Genomic DNA, 22,793 nt, shown 5'->3' on the forward strand with positions numbered 1-22,793 from the left:
CAGCGTATCTGTTTTCATTAAACAGTAAATATTTGTTGCATGAGTGAGTAAATCAATTTTTTAAGCAGTGGGATGCTATAGAAATTATTCCAACTTGGGAGAAACATGACTAGATTTATGTCTTAGATCATTTTGGCAGCTTCATAGATGGCTGATTGGAAGGGAGTAAAATTGAAAACAGCAAGACTACGTAAGAGGCTATTGCAGTAGGCCAGGTGAGAGATGATGAGGGGTCCAATCTAAGGTGATAGCAGTGGGAAATGAGAAGAGTGGACAGATGTACGTATGTATGTAATCATACATTTATTTAAGGGATGGTTTGTTTAATGCCTGTCTTTCTCCATATTCTCTAAATGTTTTCGTTCAGTATAGTATATTCAGTGCCTAATTGTCTCCAATTATAATAGTGGATTCACCTATTTCTCCTTGCAGTTCTATCAGTTTTTGTCTCACGTATTTTGACCCTCTGTAGTTAGACATGCACATTAAGGATTGTTATGTCTTCATGAAGAGTTGATTCCTTTATCATTATGTAATGCTCTTTTTTACCCCTGATAATTTTGCCTATTTTGAAGTCTACTCCCTCTGAAAAAATTATCGTTAACCCCTGCTTTGTTTTGACTAGTGTTAGAATGGTATATGTATTTTTTCATTCATTTACTTTTACTCTATGGGAGTCTGTATTTAAAGTGAGTTTTTTTGTAGACAACAGATAGTTGGGTCATATTGTTTGATCCACTCTGACAATCTCTGTCTTTTGATTAATATATTTAGAACATTGGCATTCAAAGTGATTATTGATATAGTTGGATTAATTTCTACCATATTCATTGGTGTTTTCTATTTCTTGCCCTTGTTGTTTGTTCCTATTTTGGTCTTCCACTCTTTTTTTGCCTTTTGTGGTTTTTTTTTTCTTTTTAAACATCTTTATTGGAGTATAACTGCTTTACAGTGGTGTGTTAGTTTCTGCTTTATAACAAAGTGAATCAGCTATACATATACATACATCCCCATATCTCCTCCCACTTATGTCTCCCTCCTACCGTCCCTATCCCACCCCTCTAGGTGGTCACAAAGCACTGAGCTGATCTCCCTGTGCTATGCGGCTGCTTCCCACTAGCTGTCTGTTTTACATTTGATAGTATATATATGTCAATGCCTCTCTCTCACTTGTCAGCTTACCCTTCCCCCTCCCCGTGTCCTCAAGTCCATTCTCTACGTCTGCATCTTTATTCCTGTCCTGCGCCTAGGTTCTTCATAACGATTTTTTTTTTTTTTAGCTTCCATATATATGTGTTAGCATAGGGTATTTGTTTTTCTCTTTCTGACTTACTTCACTCTGTGTGACAGACTCTAGGTCCATCCACCACACTACAAATAACTCAATTTCATTTCTTTTTATGGCTGAATAATATTCCATTGTATATATGTGCCACATCTTCTTTATCCATTCATCTGTCGATGGACACTTAGGTTGGTTCCATGTCCTGGCTATTGTAAATAGAGCTGCAATGAACACTGTGGTACATGACTCTTTCTGAATTATGGTTTTCTCATGGTATATGCCCAGTAGTGGGATTCCTGGGTCATATGGTAGTTCTATTTTTAGTTTTTTAAGGAACCTCCATACTGTTCTCCATAGTTGCTGTATCAATGTACATTCCCACCAACAGTGCAAGAGGGTTCCTTTTCTCCACACCCTCTCCAGCATTTATTGTTTCTAGATTTTTTGATGATGGCCATTCTGACTGGTGTGAGGTAATATCTCAATGTAGTTTTGATTTGCATTTCTCTAATGATTAGTGACATTGAGCCTTCTTTCATGTGTTTGTTAACAATCTATATCTTCTTTGGAGAAATGTCTATTTAGGTCTTCTGCCCATTTTTGGATTGGGTTGTTTGTTTTTTTGATATTGAGCTGCATGAGCTGCTTGTAAATTTTGGAGATTAATCCTTTGTCAGTTGCTTCCTTTGCAAATATTTTCTCCCATTCTGAGGGTTGTCTTTTCATCTTGTTTATGGTTTCCTTTGCTGTGCAAAAGCTTTTAAGTTTCATTAGGTCCCATTTGTTTATTTTTATTTCCATTTCTCTAGGAGGTGGGTCAAAAAGGATCTTGCTGTGATGTATGTCATAGAGTGTTCTGCCTATGTTTTCCTCTAAGAGTTTTATAGTGTCTGGCGTTACATTTAGGTCTTTAATGCATTTTGAGTTTATTTTTGTGTATGGTATTAGGGAGTGTTCTAATTTCATTCTTTTACATGTAGCTGTCCAGTTTTCCCAGCACCACTTATTGAAGAGGCTGTCTTTTCTACATTGTGTATTCTTGCCTCCTTTATCAAAACTAAGGTGACCGTATGTGAATGGGTTTATCTCTGGGCTTTCTATCCTGTTCCATTGAGCTATATTTCTGTTTTTGTGCCAGTACCATACTGTCTTGATTACTGTAACTTTGTAGTACAGTCTGAGGTCAGGGAGCCTGATTCCTCCAGCTGTATTTTTCTTTCTCAAGATTGCTTTGGCTATTCAGGGTCTTTTGTGTTTCCATACAAATTGTGAAATTTTTTGTTATTGTTCTGTGGAAAATGCCACTGAATTTGATAGGGATTGCATTGAATCTGTACGCTGCTTTGGGTAGTATAGTCATTTTCACAATGTTGATTCTTCCAATCCAAAAACATGGTATATCTCTCCATCTGTTTGTATCATCTTTAATTTCTTTCATCAGTGTCTTATAGTTTTCTGCATACAGGTCTTTTGTCTCTTTAGATAGGTTTACTCCTAGGTATTTTATTCTTTATGTTTCAGTGGTAAATGGGAATGTTTCCTTAATTTCTCTTTCAGATTTTTCATCATTAGTGTCTAGGAATGCAAGAGATTTCTGTGCATTAATTTTGTATCCTGCTACTTTACCAAATTCATTGATTAGCTCTAGTAGTTTTCTGGTAGCATCTTTAGGATTCTGTATGTATAGTATCATGTCATCTGCAAACAGTGACAGCTTTACTTCTTTTCTGATTTGGATTCCTTTTATTTCTTTTTCTTCTCTGATTGCTGTGGGAAAACTTCCAAAACTATCTTGAGTAATAGTGGTGAGAGTGTGCAACCTTGTCTTGTTCCTGATCTTAGTGGAAATGTTTTCAGTTTTTCACCATTGAGAACAGTGTTCGCTGTGGGTTTGTCATATATGGCCTTCATTATGTTGAGATAAGTTCCCTCTGTGTCTACTTTCGAAAGGTTTTTATCATAAATGGGTGTTGAATTTTGTTGAAAGCTTTTTCTGCATCTATCGAGATGATCATATGGATTTTATTCTTCAATTTGTTAATATGGTGTATCACATTGATTGATTTGTATATATTGAAGAATCCTTGCATTCCTGAGATAAACCCCACTTGATCATGGTGTATGATCCTTTTAATGTGCTGTTGGATTCTGTTTGCTAGTATTTTGTTGAGGATTTTTGCATCTATGTTCATCAGTGATATTGGCTTGTAGTTTTCTTTCTTTGTGACATCTTTGTCTGGTTTTGGTATCAGGGTGATGGTGGTCTTGTAGAATGAGTATGGGAGTGTTCCTCCCTCTGCTATATTTTGGAAGAGTTTGAGAAGGATAGGTGTTAGCTCTTCTCTAAATGTTTGATACAATTCACCTGTGAAGCCATCTGGTCCTGGACTTTTGTTTGTTGGAAGATTTTTAATCACAGTCTCAATTTCAGTGCTTGTGATTGGTCTGTTTATATTTTCTATTTCTTCCTGGGTCAGTCTCAGTAGGTTGTGCTTTTCTAAGAATTCGACCATTTCTTCCAGGTTGTCCGTTTATTGACATAGAGTTGCTTGTAGTAATCTCTCATGCTCCTTTGTATTTCTGCAGTGTTAGTTGTTACTTCTCCTTTTTCATTTCTAATTCTATTGATTTGAGTCTTCTCTCTTTTTTTCTTGATGAGTCTGGCTGATGGTTTATCATTTTCGCTTATCTTCTAAAAGAACCAGCTTTTAGTTTTATTGATCTTTGCTATTGTTTCCTTCATTTCTTTTTCATTTATTTCTGATCCGATCTTTATGATTTCTTTCCTTTATGATTTCTTTCCTTCTGCTAACTTTGGGGGTTTTTTGTTCTCTCTCTGATTGCTTTAGGTGTAAGGCAATCTTTATGATTTCTTTCCTTCTGCTAACTTTGGGGGTTTTTTGTTCTCTCTCTGATTGCTTTAGGTGTAAGGTTAGGTTGTTTATTTGAGATGTTTCTTGTTTCTTAAAGTAAGATTATATTGCTATAAACTTCCCTCTTAGAACTGCTTTTGCTGCATCCCATAGGTTTGGGGTCGTCGTGTTTTCATTGTCATTTGTTTCTAGGTATTTTTTGGTTTCCTCTTTGATTTCTTTACTGATCTCTTGGTTATTAAGTAGCGTATTGTTTAGCCTCCATCTGTTTGCATGTTTTACAGATTTTTTCCTGTAATTGATACCTAGTCTCATAGCGTTGTGGTCGGAAAAGATACTTCGTACGATTTCAGTTTTCTTAAATTTACCAAGGCTTGATTTGTGACCCAAGATATGATCTATCCTGGAGAATGTTCCATGGCTACTTGAGAAGAAAGTGTGTTCTGTTATTTTTCAATGGAATGTCCTATAAATATCAATTAAGTTTATCTTGTTTAATATATCAGTTAAAGCTTGTGTTTCCTTGTTTATTTTCGTTTTGGATGATCTGTCCATTGGTGAAAGTGGGGTGCTAAAGTCCCCTACTATGATTTTGTTACTGTTGATTTCCCCTTTTATGGCTGTTAGCATTTGCCTTATGTACTGAGGTGCTCCTATGTTGGGTGCATAAATATTTACAATTGTTGTATCTTCTTCTTGGATCGATCCCTTAATCATTATGTAGTGTCCTTCTTTGTCTCTTCTAATAGTCTTTATTTTAAAGTCTATTTTGTCTGACATGAGAATTGCGACTTCAGCTTTCTTTTGATTTCCGTTTGTGTTGAATATCTTTTTCCATCCCCTCACTTTCAGTCTGTATGTGCCCCTAGGTCTGAAGTGGGTCTCTTGTAGACAGTATATATATGGGTCTTGATTTTGTATTCATTCAGCCAGTCTGTGTCTTTTGGTTGGAGCATTTAATCCATTTACATTTAAGGTAATTATCGATATGTATGTTCCTATTACCATTTTCTTAATTGTTTTGGCTTTGTTATTGTAGGTCTTTTCCTTCTCTTATGTTTCCTGCCTAGAGAATTTCCTTTAGCATTTGTTGTAAAGCTGGTTTGGTGGTGCTGAATTCTCTTAGCTTTTGCTTGTCTGTAAAGGTTTTAATTCCTCTTTCGAATCTGAATGAGATCCTTGCCAGGTAGAGTAATCTTGGTTGTAGGTTTTTCCCTTTCTTCACTTTACATATGTCCTGCCACTCCCTTCTGGCTTGCAGAGTTTCTGCTGAAAGATCAGCTGTTAACCTTATGGGGATTCCCTTGTATGTTATTTTTCCCTTGCTGCTTTTTATATTTTTTCTTTGTATTTAATTTTTGATAGTTTGATTAATATGTGTCTTGTCATGTTTCTCCTTGGATTTATCCTGTATGGGACTCTCTGTGCTTCCTGGACTTGATTAACTGTTTCCTTTCCCATATTAGGGAAGTTTTCAACTATAATCTCTTCAAGTATTTTTTCAGTCCCTTTCTTTTTCTCTTCTTCTTCTGGGACCCCTGTAATTCGAATATTGGCGTGTTTAATGTTGGCCCATAGGTCTCTGAGACTGTCCTCAATTCTTTGCATTCTTTTTTCTTTATTCTGCTCTGCAGTAGTTATTTCCAGTGTCTTATCTTCCAGGTCCCTTATCCATTCTTCTGCCTCAGTTATTCTGCTATTGATTCCTTCTAGAGAATTTTTAATTTCATTTATTGTATTTTTCATCATTGTTTGTTTGCCCTTTAGTTCGTCTAGGTCCTTGTTAAACATTTCTTATATTTTCTCCATTCTGTTTCCAAGATTTTGGCTCATCTTTACTGTCATTACTCTGAATTCTTTTTTATGTAGACTGCCTATTTCCTTTTCATTTGTTAGGTCTGGTGGGTTTTTACCTTGCTCCTTCATCTGCTGTTTGTTTCTCTGTCTTCTCATTTTGCTCAACTTACTGTGTTTGGTGTCTCCTTTTCGCAGGCTATAGTTTCGTAGTTCCTGTTGTTTTTGGTGTCTGCCCCCAGTGGCTAAGGTTGGTTCAGTGGGTTGTGTAGGCTTCCTGGTGGAGGGTACTAGTGCCTGTGTTCTGGTGGATGAGGCTGGATCTTGTCTTTCTAGTGGGCAGGTCTGTGTCCAGTCATGTGTTTTGTGGTGTCTGTGACCTTATTATGATTTTAGGCATTCTCTCTGCTAATGTGTGGAGTTGTGTTCCTGTCTTGCTAGTTGTTTGGCATAGGGTGTCCAGCACTGTAGCTCGCTGGTCGTTGAGTGGAGCTGGGTCTTAGCATTGAGATGGGGATCACTTGGAAAGCTTTCGCCATTTGATATTACATGGAGCTCGGAGGCCTCAGGTGGACCAATGTCCTGAACTCAGTTCTCCCACCTCAGAGGCACAGGCCTGACACCCGGCCGGAGCACCAAGACCGTGTCAGCCACATGGCTCAGAAGAAAAGGGAGAAAGAAAGAGAGAGAGAGAGAGAGAGAGAGAGAGAGAGAGAGAAAGAAAGAAAAAGAATAAAATAAAGTTATTAAAATAAAATATAATTATTGAAAATAAAAACATATTAAAAAGTAAGAAAAAAAAGAAAGAAAGAAGAGAACAACCAAGCCAAAAAACAAATCCACCACTGATAACAAGCTCTAAAAACTATGCTAAAAAAAAAAAACGGACAGACCCCAGGACAAATGGTAAAAGCAAAGCTACGCAGACAAAATCACACACAGAAGCATACACAAACACACTCACAAAAAGAGAAAAAGCAAAAAAATATATTTATCATTGCTCCCAAAGTCCACCACCTCAATTTTGGGATGATTCTTTGCCTATTCAGCTATTCCAGAGATGCAGGGTACATCAAGTTGATTGTGGAGATTTAATCCGCTGCTCCTGAGGCTGCTGGGAGAGGTTTCCCTTTCTCTTATTTGTTCACATAGCTCCTGGAGTTCAGCTTTGGATTGGCCCCGCCTCTGTTTATAGGTTGCCTGAGCGTGTCTTTTATTCGCTCAGATAGGACAGGGTTAAAGTAGCAGCTGATTAGGGAGCTCAGGCTCACCTCAGGCAGGGAAGGGAGGGGCGAGCCTGGGGCAGCAGAGGCTGGTGTGACGTTGCAACAGCCTGAGGTGCGCTGTGTGTTTTCCTGGGGAAGTTGGCCCTGGATCATGGGACCCTGGCAGTGGGGGGCTGCACAGGCTCCCGGGAGTGGAGGTGTGGATAGTGACCTGTGCTTGCACACAGGGATCTTAGCGTCTCATGCCCGTCCCTGTGTCCACGGTGATAACTGCGGCTCGCGCCCGTCTGTGGAGCTCGTTTAGGCAGTGCTCTGAATGCCCTCTCCTCACAGACCCCGAAACAATGGTCTCTTGCGTCTTAGGCAGTTCCAGTCTTTTTCCCGGACTTCCTCCCGGCTAGCCGTGGCGCCCTAGCCCCCTTCAGGCTTTGTTCACGCCGCCAACCCCAGTCCTCTCCCGGCGCTCCAACCGAAGCCGGAGCCTCAGCTCCCAGCCCCCACCCGCCCCAGCGCAGGGAGCAGACAACTTCTCGGGCTGGTGAGTGCTGGTCAGCACCAGTCCTCTGTGCGGGGATCTCTCCGCTTTGCCCTCCGCACCCCGGTGGCTGCGCTCTCCTCCGCGGCGCCGAAGCTTCCCCGCTCCGCCACCCGCAGTCTCAGCCTGCAAAGGGGCTTCCTATTGTGTGGAAACCTTTCCTCCTTCACGGCTCCCTCCCACTGGTGCAGGTCCCGTCCCTATTCTTTTGTCTCTGTTTATTCTTTTTTCTTTTGCCCTACGCAGGTGCGTGGGGACTTTCTTGCCTTTTGGGAGGTCTGATGTCTTCTACTAGCGTTCAGTAGGTGTTCTGTAGGAGTTGTTCCACATGTAGATGTATTTTTGATGTATTTGTGGGGAGGAAGGTGATCTCCATGTTGTAATCTTCCGCCATCTCGAAGGTCACCTTTTGTGGTTTTAATTCAGCATTTTATATGATTCCATTTTCTCTCCTTTCTTAGCATAGCATTTGTACTTCTTTTTTTACTTTTTAGTGGTTGTCCTAGAGTTTGCAATATAAATTTACAGCTAATTCAAATAACACTATACCACTTCACAGGTAGTGTGAGTACCTTATAATAACAAAATCCTAGTTCCTTCTTTCTGTGCCTTGTGTCATTGCTGTAATTCATTTCACTTTAATGTAAGCATACATAAGCATATATATATATATGCACATAGATAATGGAATGCTTGTTGCTATTATTATTTTGAACAAAGTGTTATTTGTTAGAATAAGAAAAGTAGAAGTTTTTATTTTACTTTCACTCTTTCCTTCTTTGATGCCCTCCTGTTGTTTATGTCAGTTCATGTTTCTGACCTTTATTATTTTCCTTCTCTCTAAAGAACTTCTCTTGCAAGGCAAGTCTACTGGCAACAAATTTCTTCAGTTTTTGTTTGAGAAAGACTTTATTCTCATTCACTTTAGAAGGATAATTTTCCAGTGTACAGAATTCTAGGTTGGTGGTTTTGTCTTGTTTTTTTCTCTCAACACTTTGATTATTTCACTCTGTTCTCTTTTTGTTTCATGGTTTCTGAGGAGAAGTAGGATGTGATTCTTATCTTTGTTCCTTTATAGGTATGATTTTTTTTTTCCTCAGACTTCTTTCAGGATTTTTTTCTTTATCTTTGATTTTCATATTTTGAAAGTGATATGCCAAAGTATAGTTCTTTTTTGGCATTTATCTTGCAAGGTGTTCTCTGAGCTTCCTGGATCTGTGGTTCAGTGTCTCACATTAATTTGGGGAAATTCTCAGTCATTATTGTTTCAAATATTTCTTCTGTTCCTTTCTTCTCACTGTGATATTCCCATTATATCTATGTTACACTTATTGTATTGATAGTTATCCCACAGTCCTTGGATATTCTGTTTGTTTTTTTCAATCTTTGCTCTCTTTGCTTTTTGGTTTTAAAGGATTCTGTTGATATATATAGCCTTTAGCTCAAAGATTCTTTTCTCAGCCATGTCCGGTCTACTAATAAGCCCGTCAAAGGTAGTCTTTGTTTCTGTTCCAGTGTTTTTGATCTCTTGCATTTCTTTTTGTTTCTTTCTTAGGATTTTCATCTCTCTGCTTACATTGCCCATCTATTCTTGCATGCTGTCTACTTTATCAGTTAGAGAGCCCTTGGCATATTAATCATAGTTGTTTTATATATTTTTTTATTCTTTTAAAGGGGAATGAGAGCCCTGAAGACAAATTCCCCAGTTGCTGGGGGAGGAGGCTTTATAAGCTGGCTGGCGTTGGGAGAGGTCAGGAAGCTTTCAGAGCTGTTGCAGTAGTCTGGAGGACAGAGGAGGTCTGAGGATGCTGATGGCAGGAAGGATCTTTTTTTTTTTTTTTTTGGCCATGTGGTGCAGCATGTGGGATCCCAGTTCCCCGACCAGGGATCAAACCCACGCCCCCTGCATGGGAAGTGCAGAGTCTTAACCACTGGACCGCCAGGGAAGTCCCGAATCACAGTTGTTTTAAATTCCTGGTCTGTCACAAGAGGGAGGAGATGTGAGGATATATGTATATGTATAGCTGATTAACTTTGTTATAAAGCAAAAACCAACACACCATTGTAAAGCAATTATACTCCAATAAAGATGTTAAAAAATATATATATAAAATAAATAAATTCCTGGTCTGAGAGTTCCAACATCCCTGCCATATCTGGTTCTGATGCTGTCTCTTCAGATTGTTTTTTGCCTTTTGTTATGCCTTGTAATTTTTTTCCATAACTGTATATGTTGTACTAGGTAATAGGAACTGTGGTACATAGGCCTTTAGTAATGTGGTGATGTGGGGGGAAGGGGACGCATTCTGGAGTTCTGTGATGCCTGGTGTCCTCCCCTCTCTTAGGGATCCAAGAAGAGTTGTTGATTTTTCAGTCCATTCAGCTTTTACTTATCAGCTTCGAAGTGGGAACCTTCTAGCTCCTTGCATGTGGAAGCAGATTTAACAATCTTTATACTCCTGAGATAAATCTAACTTGGTCATGATAGATTATCTTTTGGACATGTTGTTGGATTTAGTTTGCTAATATTTTGTGAGGACTTTTGCATCTATATTCTGACTGAATTTCCTTTCTTATAGTCTCATGACCCTTTTTTTGGTAAAAAGTTACAGTAGCCTCAGAGAATGAGTAGAAGAATATTTCCTCTTTTTCTTTTCTCTGGCAGAGTTTGTATAAGATTGGAATGATCTTTTCTTTGAAAATTTACTAGACCCTACTTATAAAATTATCTGGAACTGGTATTTTCTTTGGGGTATGTTTTTTAAGTATTATTTTGATTCTTTAATAATTACAGGACTATTTCAACTCTCTCTTCTTTAGTCAGTTTTAGGTGATATTTTTCAATTTGTCGATTCATCTAACTTTTCAAATTTATTATAGTATTTTTATTGTCTTCTTAATTCCTGCTGTGTCTTTAGTTATAGCCACCTTTTTATTCATAACATTATTTCTTTGAACCCTCTTAATTTTTTCTCCATTATCCTGGTCAGGGAACTAAGATCTGGCAAGCCATGTGGCACAGCCAAAAAAAGAAAAAAAAAAAAGAAAAAGAAACAACTTTTGGCTTTGTTGATTTCTTTCATATTTGTTAACCCCTTTGTTTTATACTTCTACTTTTCTTCTCTCTTTATTATTTCCTTCCTTGTATATTATTTGAGATTCCTTTGTGGTACTTTTTCTAACTTCTTTAGTTGTATACATTCAGCTTTTTTTCATTAACATCTAATTTGTGGTCAGAGAACATGGTTGGTTTAGACGCATACTTTGAAATTTGTAGAAAGTGGCTTTGTGGCCTTGTACATGATAAATTTGTAAATGTGCCTTGTGTGCTTGAAAAGCATATGACTTTAATTTTTAATGTAGAGTTTTATATGTGACCATTCAATTAAGACTAATTGTGCTGTTCATATTATCCCTATTTTTTGCTAGCTTGACTTATAAAATAGTGAGAGAGAGATATTGAAATCATTAAAATGGTGTATGTATCTAATTCTCCTTGTAGTTCTGTCATTTTCTTTTTTAATGCAGTTTGAGGCTTTTTATTGTATGCATATATGTTAACTTGTTATATCTTCCTGGTAAACTGAACTTATTATATATGTAGTAATCCTCTATACCTTTAATGCTACTTTTTATCTTAGTCTGTTTTGTCTGATATTACTGTAGCTATGCCACCTTTCATTTGATTAGTATTTGCACAATATCCTTTTTCCCTGAAATCTTTCCTTGTCATAATACTTTAGGTATGCCTGAGACAATCTCATTTTTCTCCATTGGTGAATTTAGTCTCTTTATTATTATCATGGCTACTTTTGGACTTGTTTCCAACTTTTTACTTCTGATTATCCTGTTTTACCTAATTTTTTTTAACTTTCCTGTCTTTTTTAGGATTAAGATTTTTATCTTTTTGCTGTCGTTATTTTGCTTTTTTCATTTTTTTTCCTCCATTGGGTTGGAATGTATACTCTTTATTTATTGTTTACTTCTGAAATTTTCCATGCTTACTGAACTTTATATTATCTTTTATGAATTTTAAATTGCATGCCAAGTTAACATAAGCTATCATATATATATATAAAAGAACTCATAACTAATAATCTCAAAAACAACTTTGCAAATAGTAGGCTTTTAATAAATAGTTATTTGCTGATTGGTGTTCTTCATATGTATGTATCATTTTAATTTTATTAAATTTGCAAAGTAATAAATTACAAATTTATTATTTTCAACATCTTATATTCTTTTGGTGTTTCTTATGAAATATCCTCTAGGAAAGTGGTTTCAGTGTGTTAATTTTTTTTTTTTTTGGCCACACAGCCAGAGGGATATTAGTTCCCTGACCAGGGATTGAACCCAGGCCCTTGGCAGTGAAAGTGCCGAGTCCTAACCAGTGGACTGCCAGGGAATTCCCCTCAATGTATTTATTCTAAGTTTATTCATCTCTTTTAGAACTGTTTGCTGTGTTGGACATTACCTGACATTTACTGTCACTTTTTATCATCTAATTTGAAATGTGTGTACTTGAAGCTTTTTTTTCTGTTTTAGGTCATTTTCCTATAGCGAGATAGTGGTAGGTGCCCTAATCTTTTATCTAAACTGTACAATACAGACTACATAACTTGAGATCTATTTTTCAAAATTATTCTTTATCAGGATTAAGCCAAACAAACATTAAGCAGTAAATTAGACCATATTCTACAGCAAACTTTTAAGTGAAATGAACACTTATGATTTGGTACCATCAATTCTTAATTACTATCATCTCATTACTCATTCAACTTTAATTTTGCCCACATACCTTGTTTTAAATGATTTGAGCTTTTGTCTAATTCTTAATTTGTCATATAGTTTCTTTTTCCATTTATAGCTCCCAAGGCCTTCAGTTTATCAGCAGGATTATTTCTATTTCCTCTACTACCTGATACTCTTTTTTTTTTTAATTTATTTTATAGAAGTATAGTTGATTTACAATGTTGTGTTAGTTTCTAGATACTCTTTCGTAGCAAGAGTTTTTTTCTTTATTGGTTTCTTGTTAATCACATACTTTTAACTGATTGTCTTTTTCTCTTCCACTTTAGAAAAAAGAGAGTTTCAATCATATTAATTATGTTTCTTTTGAGAACATTTGAGCTCTCAGCCCTTCCCATTTATCACTTCCCAATCAGAAAGAGATAATCAGAGTAACCTAAACATGTCAGCTTTCTGTGTGGTAGTTTCTAACGATATCTAACTTAAAATTTCAGACCCTGTTTTTTTTTAACATATATATAGCATAGGATAAGGTTTTTTAAACACTTTTTAAATAAGCCTATAGAATTTATGATACCATTTTATGAAAAAGAAAATACCTTTTTATTATAAGACTACATAATTGTTATGTAATTGTTTTAGAAAGTGTTATTAACAATTTAGTGTCTGGTTTTCTAGACTCTTTCTATGTATATATATAAATGTTTCCCCTATGAATTATTTTTTAACCTATGTTGTAGATTCAGCAGGATAATGCTGACATTTTTCATGTTCTTGCTTTTGGATCTTTCTTATTGTTTTTAATGGTGGCATAAGTATTCCAATATATGGATGTACCATAATTTATTTAACCTATCCTTTCTGTGTATAAGACATTTAGATTATTTCCAGTGTTTCTCAAAGTACTGCAGTGAATATATATGTGTGTGTGTGTGTGTGTGTCTGTATATATTGTGTGTATATATATATATATATTTGCATATTTGTTTTTCTACAGCATATATTTTTAAAAGATGAAATTGCTACATCAAAGCAAATATATGTTTTAAATTTTAATGGAGATTATTTAATTTCTCCTCAAAAATATATTGTACTGGAACACTAATATATTGCCAGTGGAATTATAAATTGCTGTAACCACTCTGGAAAATTGTTTGGGAGTATCTGTTAAAGCTGACCATATGCACATACCTGTGGTCCAGCAATTCCACTCCTGGATATATACTCAACAGAAATATGTACATATGTTCGCCAAAGCACTATTTCAGTAATCAAAACCTGTAAACAACCCAATGTTCACCAACAGTTGAATGGAAAAAGTAAATTATAATGTATTTATACAAAGTAGTACTCTACAGCAAAGAAGATGAATGAACTATAGCGAAATTCAACAACATGGATGACTCTTACAAATGTAATATTGAGGTAAAGAAGCTAGACACAAAATATATTTTGTATGATTCCATTTAGTTAATGTTCACAAACAGGCAAAATTAATCCATCATGTTAGGAGTCAGAATAGTGGTTTCCTATAAGGGGAACGTAATAACGGGAATGGAGCATAGAGAGACTCCTGGAATTCTATTTATCCTCTCTCTCTCCTGGAATTCTGTTTATCCTCTCTCTCTCATACTGGTACTGGTTACATGGGGCTATTTTGCAAAAATGCACTGAGCTGCACATTTATGATTTTATACCTTCCTGAATATGTGTTCTACTTCAGTCAAAAGTTTACAACAGAAGAGTGCACTTTTTTATATATAAAACTTTCAAACTCCTACCAGCAGTGCCTATTTTCCTGTATTCTTGCCACTCTGATAGATGTAAAAAAATTTTTAATCTGATAGACATACAAAAAGATCAATTTGTTTTTATTTTTATCTTAATATTCGTGAGGCTGGGCATCCTTTTGTATATTTATTAAGTCTGTTTCTTCTATAATTTCCCTATTCATGTTCTTTACTCTTTTTCTATTATAGTGTTCATTTTTCATACTGATTTGTAGACACTTTATATATTTTGGATTTTTGGTCTATTATATGGCAAAATATAATGTTTTAAATAAGAAGTTCAAACTAACAAAGTTATTCATTAACATGTGTTAGGAAAAGTTCCTTCTAATAATTAAATCAGTCTTAAAGAGTCCATTGTTCTTTATTCTCTAGTTTTGTGGCCAACTCAGTTCTTAGGAGAGTAAAGTCAGCCTCATTAGCTCCAAATCTGTACTCTAATATGGAGTTCATATAGAATAGATTCTATTTGAAGGTCCTTGTTTTATTCATGTATATTAATATTGTTTTTCTTGACTAGTCTGTTCTTTGCTGCGAACAAATATCTTTAAACAAAATCTCAAAACATAAGTTTATCCACTGAAATTATATGTTAACCTTAGTTTCTTCTTCTGGTTTCTCTTTATGCCTTTACATTTCCTAATATGGAGAGGACAAATAATATTGAATAGGTTTTGTTTTATTTGTAGTAAATTGCATATTAATTTTGTCTGTATTATGTTTTTATAAAACAGCCATTTAAAAAGTGTGCCGCATGCTACTTCCTTTACTCTCTCAACCAGTACCAAATTTCTAAGTGATCTCTTAACTAAAACATTTTGTTTTAGTAACTCAACTAGTCTGATGTAGTCTCACTGTTGTGTCTGCCTCTTTATGCTTTTGGTTGGGGATGCCTTATTGACATAATGTTTAGTTTAAATGTTTTCTAGACTTTACTGTATTTTAATGTTGCTCATTTTCATTCTGTAGTGGCCTGTGAATGTTTTTTACTTATTTCTGTTTTTTCTTATAATATGTAATTTATAGACGCTCTGCTGTTGCCCGAATTCAGGAGTTCTTCAGGCGGAGAAAAGAAAGAAAAGAAATGGAGGAATTGGATACCTTGAACATTCGAAGGCCACTAGTAAAGATGGTTTATAAGGGCCATCGCAACTCCAGGACAATGGTACCATATACTCATGACATTCTTTGGAAGAACTGCAATTTTGTAATATGAATTTTTTTCCATAATGATTATTTTCTTATATGCTAGTGTGATTCCAATATATTATTGCACCTTCACAGTCATCTCTTTACCCAAACATAGTTCTTTTCGTCCTATAATATATTGTGAAAGACCATCATTTTTTATAAGAAAACTCTACCCTACTGAGGAACTATTGTAGAATTTTAAAAATTTTAGCTTGTACAAGTAACCATTGCTTCTTTTTTTTTGCGGTTCGCGGGCCTCTCACTGTTGTGGCCTCTCCCGTTGTGGAGCACAGGCTCCGGATACGCAGGCTCAGCGGCCATGGCTCACGGGCCCAGCCGCTCCACGGCATGTGGGATCTTCCCGGACCAGGGCACGAACCCGTGTCCCCTGCATCAGCAGGCGGACTCTCAACCACTGCGCCACCAGGGAAGTCCCCACTGCTTCTTTTTTGCTCTCTCACACTTGTTGTCTACTTTCCTAGTAGATTTTTTTAGTTCATATTAGTGCCCTTTGTTGGTTTTGGAGAGAAAGATTTGGATACATGAAATCCAGGTTCCTTGCAAAATATAGTCATATTAATGATAACTCTTTTAAAGATTGACAAGTAAAGATTTGTTTTAGTCACCTTGTCTTTCTAGACTTTAATTTCCTCATCTATGAAATAAGAATAGACCAGATGATCTCTAAGATCTTTTCAAGTTTTTATAACCCAGAAGTCTATATACCCAATGCAATATTAACTGTTTACTAAGAGAATCTTGTGAGATGATTAACATAACTGTTACTCCGAACCATTTATATCTAGAAAGTGTTCTCATATATTCATTGAGTTATCAAAAAGTATCTACAGAATCGGTTTTAATCTGCTTTCTTTAGAGTCAAGGCAAAAAGTAACTTTGGGATGGGGAAACAATTAGCTGTCTCTATAGATATCATTGGTAGTAATAATTTAATCATTCTGGAAAGCATACTCATTATTGATAGAAGTAACCAATTTATATTTCTTGCATTTTGCTGGTTAAAATTTTGAATGAAAATAATTAGGGACAGGAATGGAAAAAAAAAAGAAGACAAGTAAATATAAAAGTATTCCAAGTAACAAAAAAATTCCTCCCCTCCTTTGCTTTGCCAAAAATAGCAAAGTAGCAGCTGCACTTAAAATGATTTCAAAAATTCTGATATGAAGTACAAAGAAAGATCTTTGATGGTTCATTCATGTGCATCTGCTGAAAAATTCCATCATAACCATTCTAACATATCCTTTGTCTCATTGCTTCATAAAAGTAAATATGTATTTATATCTTTCCTTCTTGATTGTGAGAGCTTCTGATAGCTAATAAAAAGATTGGTACTTTTTGTTCTTTTGGCATAAAGCAAGATACAGGAGGGAACAATTCATTTTTTTCTATGAATTGTTTTTATTATCTTGTAAAATCTGAAATGGAACCGTTTTTGGAAAGTTCAATAACATATATATATGTTTCCATTATACTGTTCAAAACGCAGAAATCCCATTCATTCATTTAGCAGTTATTAACTCAGCACCTACTGTGTGCCAAGTACTGTTTCAGGCACTATAAATATAGCATTGAACAAAGCAAATCCCTATCTTCATGGGGGACTTTTCATTACTTACTGCCACTTTATCCCTGCTGATAAATCTCTATCATGATTTCAATACACTAGAAGACAAAGGCTCTCTTCAATTTTTTATTTTCTGAGCCAATTAACTGTTTTAACTTGAGAATAGAATAAATCTTTTTTAATAACTTTGATTTGAATTCTCTTATCATTTCCTTTTTTTTAACCCTTAGATAAAAGAAGCCAATTTCTGGGGTGCTAACTTTGTAATGAGTGGTTCTGACTGTGGCCATATCTTCATCTGGGATCGTCACACTGCTGAGCATTTAATGCTTCTGGAAGCTGATAATCACGTGGTAAACTGCCTGCAGCCACACCCGTTTGACCCAAGTAAGATGACCTTTTATAAGGCAAGGGCTAGAAATCATTAGTATAATTAATCAGCTTCAACGTTTTCCTAGTTGTTAATATAAAAATAATCCAAATTATCCTAGTAGGCAGCCACTAGGGTCAAGTATTACTATTTGGGGTTTAAAACAAAAAACACTTATAACCTGCTTTGGGCAGAAAATATGGGGAAATAGGTTAACAAGTTTATACTCCTAAGAGTGCTTCTAAGTTTTTTCAGCTGTAAGAGGTTTGGCTGATTGAACTTTTCACTACTTAACCAAATTGAACCTCCAAGCCTTTTAGTCTTCACATGTCTGAATTAATTTACCAGAACAAAGGAGCATTGGCTTGTCCTTGCCTTCCATTTGAAATTGCCCGTGTTTCTCATAAAAGAGCAGTAAGTAAGAAAAAAATTTGAGTGATTTCAAGATGGTCTTAAAATTGTGTTCTAGAGTTACTTTTAGGAAATCTTCAAAATAATATTCTCAGTTAACAACTAAATGTATCAGTACAATTTCCATTCTAACTCAATTTTGCTGAACATATACATACATGCATATATACATTATAAATGTACATGAATTAATGGCATATTTCTAAGCTTTATATTAATGTGAGCATTTTATTTCTAGTTCTAGCCTCGTCTGGCATAGATTATGACATAAAGATCTGGTCACCCCTAGAAGAGTCAAGGATTTTTAACCGAAAACTCGCCGATGAAGTAAGATTTTTATTATACTTATTATAGAACATATGTCACTTTGTTCCTGAACTGCTGTTTGAAGAAGAATCAAAGCAGCTCATTTTGTTATTAGCTGGTAACATAAAACAAGTTAATTCATTTAATGAGGTCAAATTTTAAGAAAAAGAAAAGTCAAGAATAAAACATGCCCACAATACTAGAGAGGTAAAAATTGGAATATTATTTGGATAAGTAGAATATTGATTATTGGTAGTAACAGATATAGTATATTGTAGTTGAAGAAACATAGGGTGACTGTTTGTGCTTATTGCAATGAAGAATCATTAAAAAAAACACTATGTCCTTTTAAGAAAATAGTTTTGCTATAGCTGTTCTCCATAATCATAGCCAAATAGGTAGCAGAACAAACGATTGGAGACTCTTTTCCTTTACGATTATATTTTAAGATTTCCTCAGCTTCTGAAGCTACTGTTACATCACTAGTTTTCAAACTGAGTTCTCTGAAGCTCTAGGTTTTTTACAGAATTGGAAGCAGGAAGATGCATGATATGAAAGCTAAACTCTGGGCATTTCCTTCCCAACTGCAACGAGGGTTTTCATTTTTGGGTTTCCGTGTAAGATTTCTTATGAAAATAAGGATCCATTGCATTAATCAGCTACTAACTAATTGTTGAACTTCTGTGAGGAGGGGATTGCAACTAAGGTTGATACTACCCCCTCTTAAAACAGTAAAATAAGAGTTCATTGCTAAAAATATTAATGAGTTGGAAAACTAGTTCTCTAGACCAAGGTTGACAGTTCACAGTGAAATTCCCACGTATACTTTTACTCATTTAATAGACATATATAAAACACTTGGTGTATGTCAGGCACAGTGCTGAATTTAAAAAGATAACCCCCTCCTTCAGAACTTAAAGACTCGTGGAAAAAACAGACCTATAAACAGCTAGAATATAGTGTGCTCAGTGTCAGAGATGTACACATAGTGTTTTGGAAGCCCGTAGAAAGGAACAGCCATGCTTGCAAATGGAATAGATGGGATGGGAAGGTCTTCACAGAGGAAATAAGAATTGGACTGAGTTTCCTAGGCATACAAGGATCAAAGGAACATTTGAGACAGAAGGATCAGTGTGCTTCAAGTTACTGTAAGGTAAGTGAACCACCAGTGTGCTGAAACCTAGAGGACACATATGAAAGCAGCTCAGTTGGACTAAAAAACTAGGTTGGGGCATGGTTGTAAAGGGCCCTGTCGGGCACCCCGATGAGTTGAAAAAGTATTGTAATATCATTGGAGGACTGCTGATCAGGTTAGCATCTTTTTCTTCCTCTCATGCTTTCCTTTCTTTCTTCCTGTTTTTCCTTTGCCATGACCTTTGCTTTTCCTCTTTCTTTTTTCCTTTGCCTGTGATTATCCATTAGCTCCCTAGGTGTTCATGGATGTTCATTTAGTCCAATGCTTGGTACTTAAGGCAAAATTCATTGGTAACTCTTATCCAAAGGTTTATTTTTCAAGATTACTTTGCTTCAGTCAAGGTAAGATTTTTCTTGAGGGACCCAAGTGACCCAGGGATAATAATTTAACACTGCTCTGTCACTAGAAGTATCAGTTCTACTAGATGGGAAAATAATAAACAGACACAAAGTAGACTGCTCTGGAAAACAAATTATAAGTAAAAATAAATTGAATTCTTGAATGTTTTAAGTAGCCTCAAGGTTTGACCTTTGTCTTTCTGCCAGTTGAAAGAGTAGTGTTCTCTGATCTTACTCTGTCGAATGCAAGTTAAAGTAATTATTTGGTACTGAGTAGCCTTAAGGTGGAAATATAGACATATATAGATACATATGAAGAATGAAATAATTCCTGCTAATTTTTTACTGTTCTCCTAATCTCTAAGGAAAAGGTACAGTTACCCTGTGATCTTTGACATGGTTATTTAACTTGCCTCATAGGTTATAACTCGAAATGAACTCATGCTGGAAGAGACTAGAAATACCATTACAGTTCCAGCCTCTTTCATGTTGAGGATGTTGGCTTCACTGAATCATATTCGAGCTGGTAAGAACTGTCAGTGTACTATTAAAATCATTATTATATTTGAAAAACATTATTATTTAAGATCTACTTTAAAGGGATTTATTTTTTAAAAAAAGGGGGACTTCCCTGGTGGTCCGTTGGTTAGGACTCCGAGCTTCCACTGCAGGGGGCATGGGTTCGATTGGTTGGGGAACTAAGATCCCGTGTGCCATGCGGCACAGCCAATAAAGTGAAGTGAAGTGAAGTAAAAAGTAAAGTAAAAGTAAAAAGTAAAGTAAAAATTTCCTTAAATTACAAAGTCAAGGCAGCTTAACTTTTTTTTTTTTAACACAAGAGAAGTTTATTTCTTGCTGACATTAAGTCCTCTCAGAGGGAACAGGTGCATGGAAGGCAGCTTAACTTTTGAATGAGTTCTATGAATTCTTGATCTTAGTACAGTAATTTATATCCCCATGAGCCAACTTTATTGAAAAGTGTCAAAGTGAAAAGATGAAGTCATTTGAAAATTTTATCAGCTGTGCTTTTCTTCTCAGAGTGGAAGATCATACCATAAACCTTAAGATACGTTATAGTAAGTACCCTTTAATGGTAGGTTTGGTCAAAATCAGTCACAGCCCAGACAAAAATAAATGTAACATGTTACTACAGAGGTTGAAACAGATAGCTCAGTATGTTTTTTTCAGTATTTTTTTGTTTTAGATGATAAACTGTGAGGTTCAGTGCCACAGATACAAAATTGTGTATATTATAACTAATATTCAAGAAGGAATGGAATAACCTGTGTTCATAACAGTAGAAAATATCCAGTATCCATTATAAACAAAGTGTTTATCACTCTTCACTGATATCACAAATTTCTTCATATGTTGGGTATTATTTAATAAAAACCACCACCACCATTTATGGAATACCTGTAATGTATCAGGCAATACACCAGTCGTTTCACAAATTTATCCTCAGTTAGCTCCAACCCTTTACAAAGTAGATTATTTGTAATAACTCACCCCAGGTCACATAACTGATAAATGGTAAAGCCTGAATTTGAAACTAGCTTCCAAGCACTTACTCCCCTTTTACCTACAAATTTCACTTTCGGGAACACGTTCAAGTCATGAATAAGACACGCAGTCCTCTGGAGGACCTGACCTCAAACTGCTTTTCTAGTGCATTCTTTCCTTTTCTATCCACTCCATCCACTCTGGCCCTCTCTGAATTTGGGGGTACATCAAACTCTTTCCCACTTCAGAGATCTTTCTAATCATGATGTCCCCTCCCATCCTCACTCTTTATTAGGATAACTTCCATTTCAGACCTTCAGGTCTATATAAGCAGTAGATTATATATCACTTTCTCAGAGCGTGGGGAAGGGAGAGCTAAGTATTCCAGGCAAAATAAAGAGTATGTAGCATTTGTCTAAGTCCTGGAGGAGAGAGACTGTAGTACATCTGAAGCATTGAAAGAAGCCCCTTATGTCTGTAATTAAAAGAGCTGGAGAGAAAATAACCCTCAAATTGTAAATATTAACTGTTACCAGGAAAGAGTGAAAATTTCAAATAGTCAAAACAAAAAATAAACCTAAAATGTAAACAGAAAATGTTTGTAGTCCAACAAAATATTATTGTAGTACTTCTAACCACTGTAACATCTTTTGATCTGTTTTCTTCAGTAACAATCAGTAACCTTTAAAATTCACTTGGATTTCTGATTTGAGGAGGCAGCATTTTATAGAACAAGAAAAACATTTGCTGATTATGACAACTAAAATTTGCTTGTTCTTATGAAGAGTTCATCTGGTGAATGGTTCTTCCTGAGTTTTCCTATAGGAAACTAATTCTCCTTTCATTTGTGCAAGAATCTATTTTATTTTTTCTAATAAATTTATTTATTTTTGGCTGCATTGGGTCTTCATCGCAGTGTGCGGGCTTCTCATTGCGGTGGCTTCTCTTTGTTGCGGAGCACGAGCTCTAGGCGTGTGGGCTTCAGTAGTTGCAGCATGCAGGCTCAGTAGTTGTGGCTTGTAGACTTTATAGAGTGCAGGCTCAGTAGTTGCGGCGCACGGGCTTAGTTGCTCCTCGGCATGTGGGATCTTCCCGGACCAGGGCTCGAAGCCGTGTCCCCTGCATTGGCAGGTGGATTCGTAATCACTGCGCCACCAGGGAAGTCCAAGAATCTATTTTAAATAGTTGCTAATGTGTCAATGGTTTGTTAACTAATAGTTATTACCATCCTTCTTTGATTTTAGAATTAGATGTTTTATAATATAAAGGTTCCCTTTCTTCTATTTCTTTTTGTCAGCAGTCAAGGTTTAGTCAACTTAACTCACCCTCTTGTTTCTCTTAGGTAAAAGACTAGATAGAAAAAGGTACCCAAGAGTTTGTATTTCTGCTGCTTTTATCCTTAAGATGTCTAGTTATTTGATGAGTCAACTACTCCTTTCCTCTCCTTCCCTTCATTGTCCTGTATTCCAAGTACAATAATGTCTGTGTATTCAAGGAGAGTTAGTAATAGACTTTGATCATGGAAGCACAATCTAGCCACAGAATACTTCAGCCTTTCCATTACTGCACAAGGCTTCCTGGGAAATCAGCTCCTTCCTGCTTAAGCTGTGATTTTTAATGAAGAGTGCACTTTAAATCCCCC

General features: G+C 35.9%; 1 protein-coding gene across 8 annotated transcripts in view; it reads left to right on the plus strand.

Annotated features, from left to right (window-relative positions):
* DCAF6 (DDB1 and CUL4 associated factor 6) overlaps positions 1 to 22,793 on the plus strand; it is a 172,380-nt gene that overhangs the window by 144,907 nt on the left and 4,680 nt on the right. For all 8 annotated transcript variants that reach the window (XM_082649066.1, XM_082649067.1, XM_082649069.1 and 5 more), the window contains 4 exons: positions 15,279 to 15,417; positions 17,259 to 17,415; positions 18,048 to 18,136; positions 20,069 to 20,174. In XM_082649066.1, the coding sequence (XP_082505192.1) occupies positions 15,279 to 15,417; positions 17,259 to 17,415; positions 18,048 to 18,136; positions 20,069 to 20,174 (491 nt within the window). The remainder of the gene's footprint in view (positions 1 to 15,278; positions 15,418 to 17,258; positions 17,416 to 18,047; positions 18,137 to 20,068; positions 20,175 to 22,793) is intronic.

The sequence above is a fragment of the Grampus griseus genome (assembly GCF_964374135.1).
Source record: "Grampus griseus genome assembly, chromosome: 1".
Taxonomy (NCBI): Eukaryota; Metazoa; Chordata; class Mammalia; order Artiodactyla; family Delphinidae; genus Grampus; species Grampus griseus.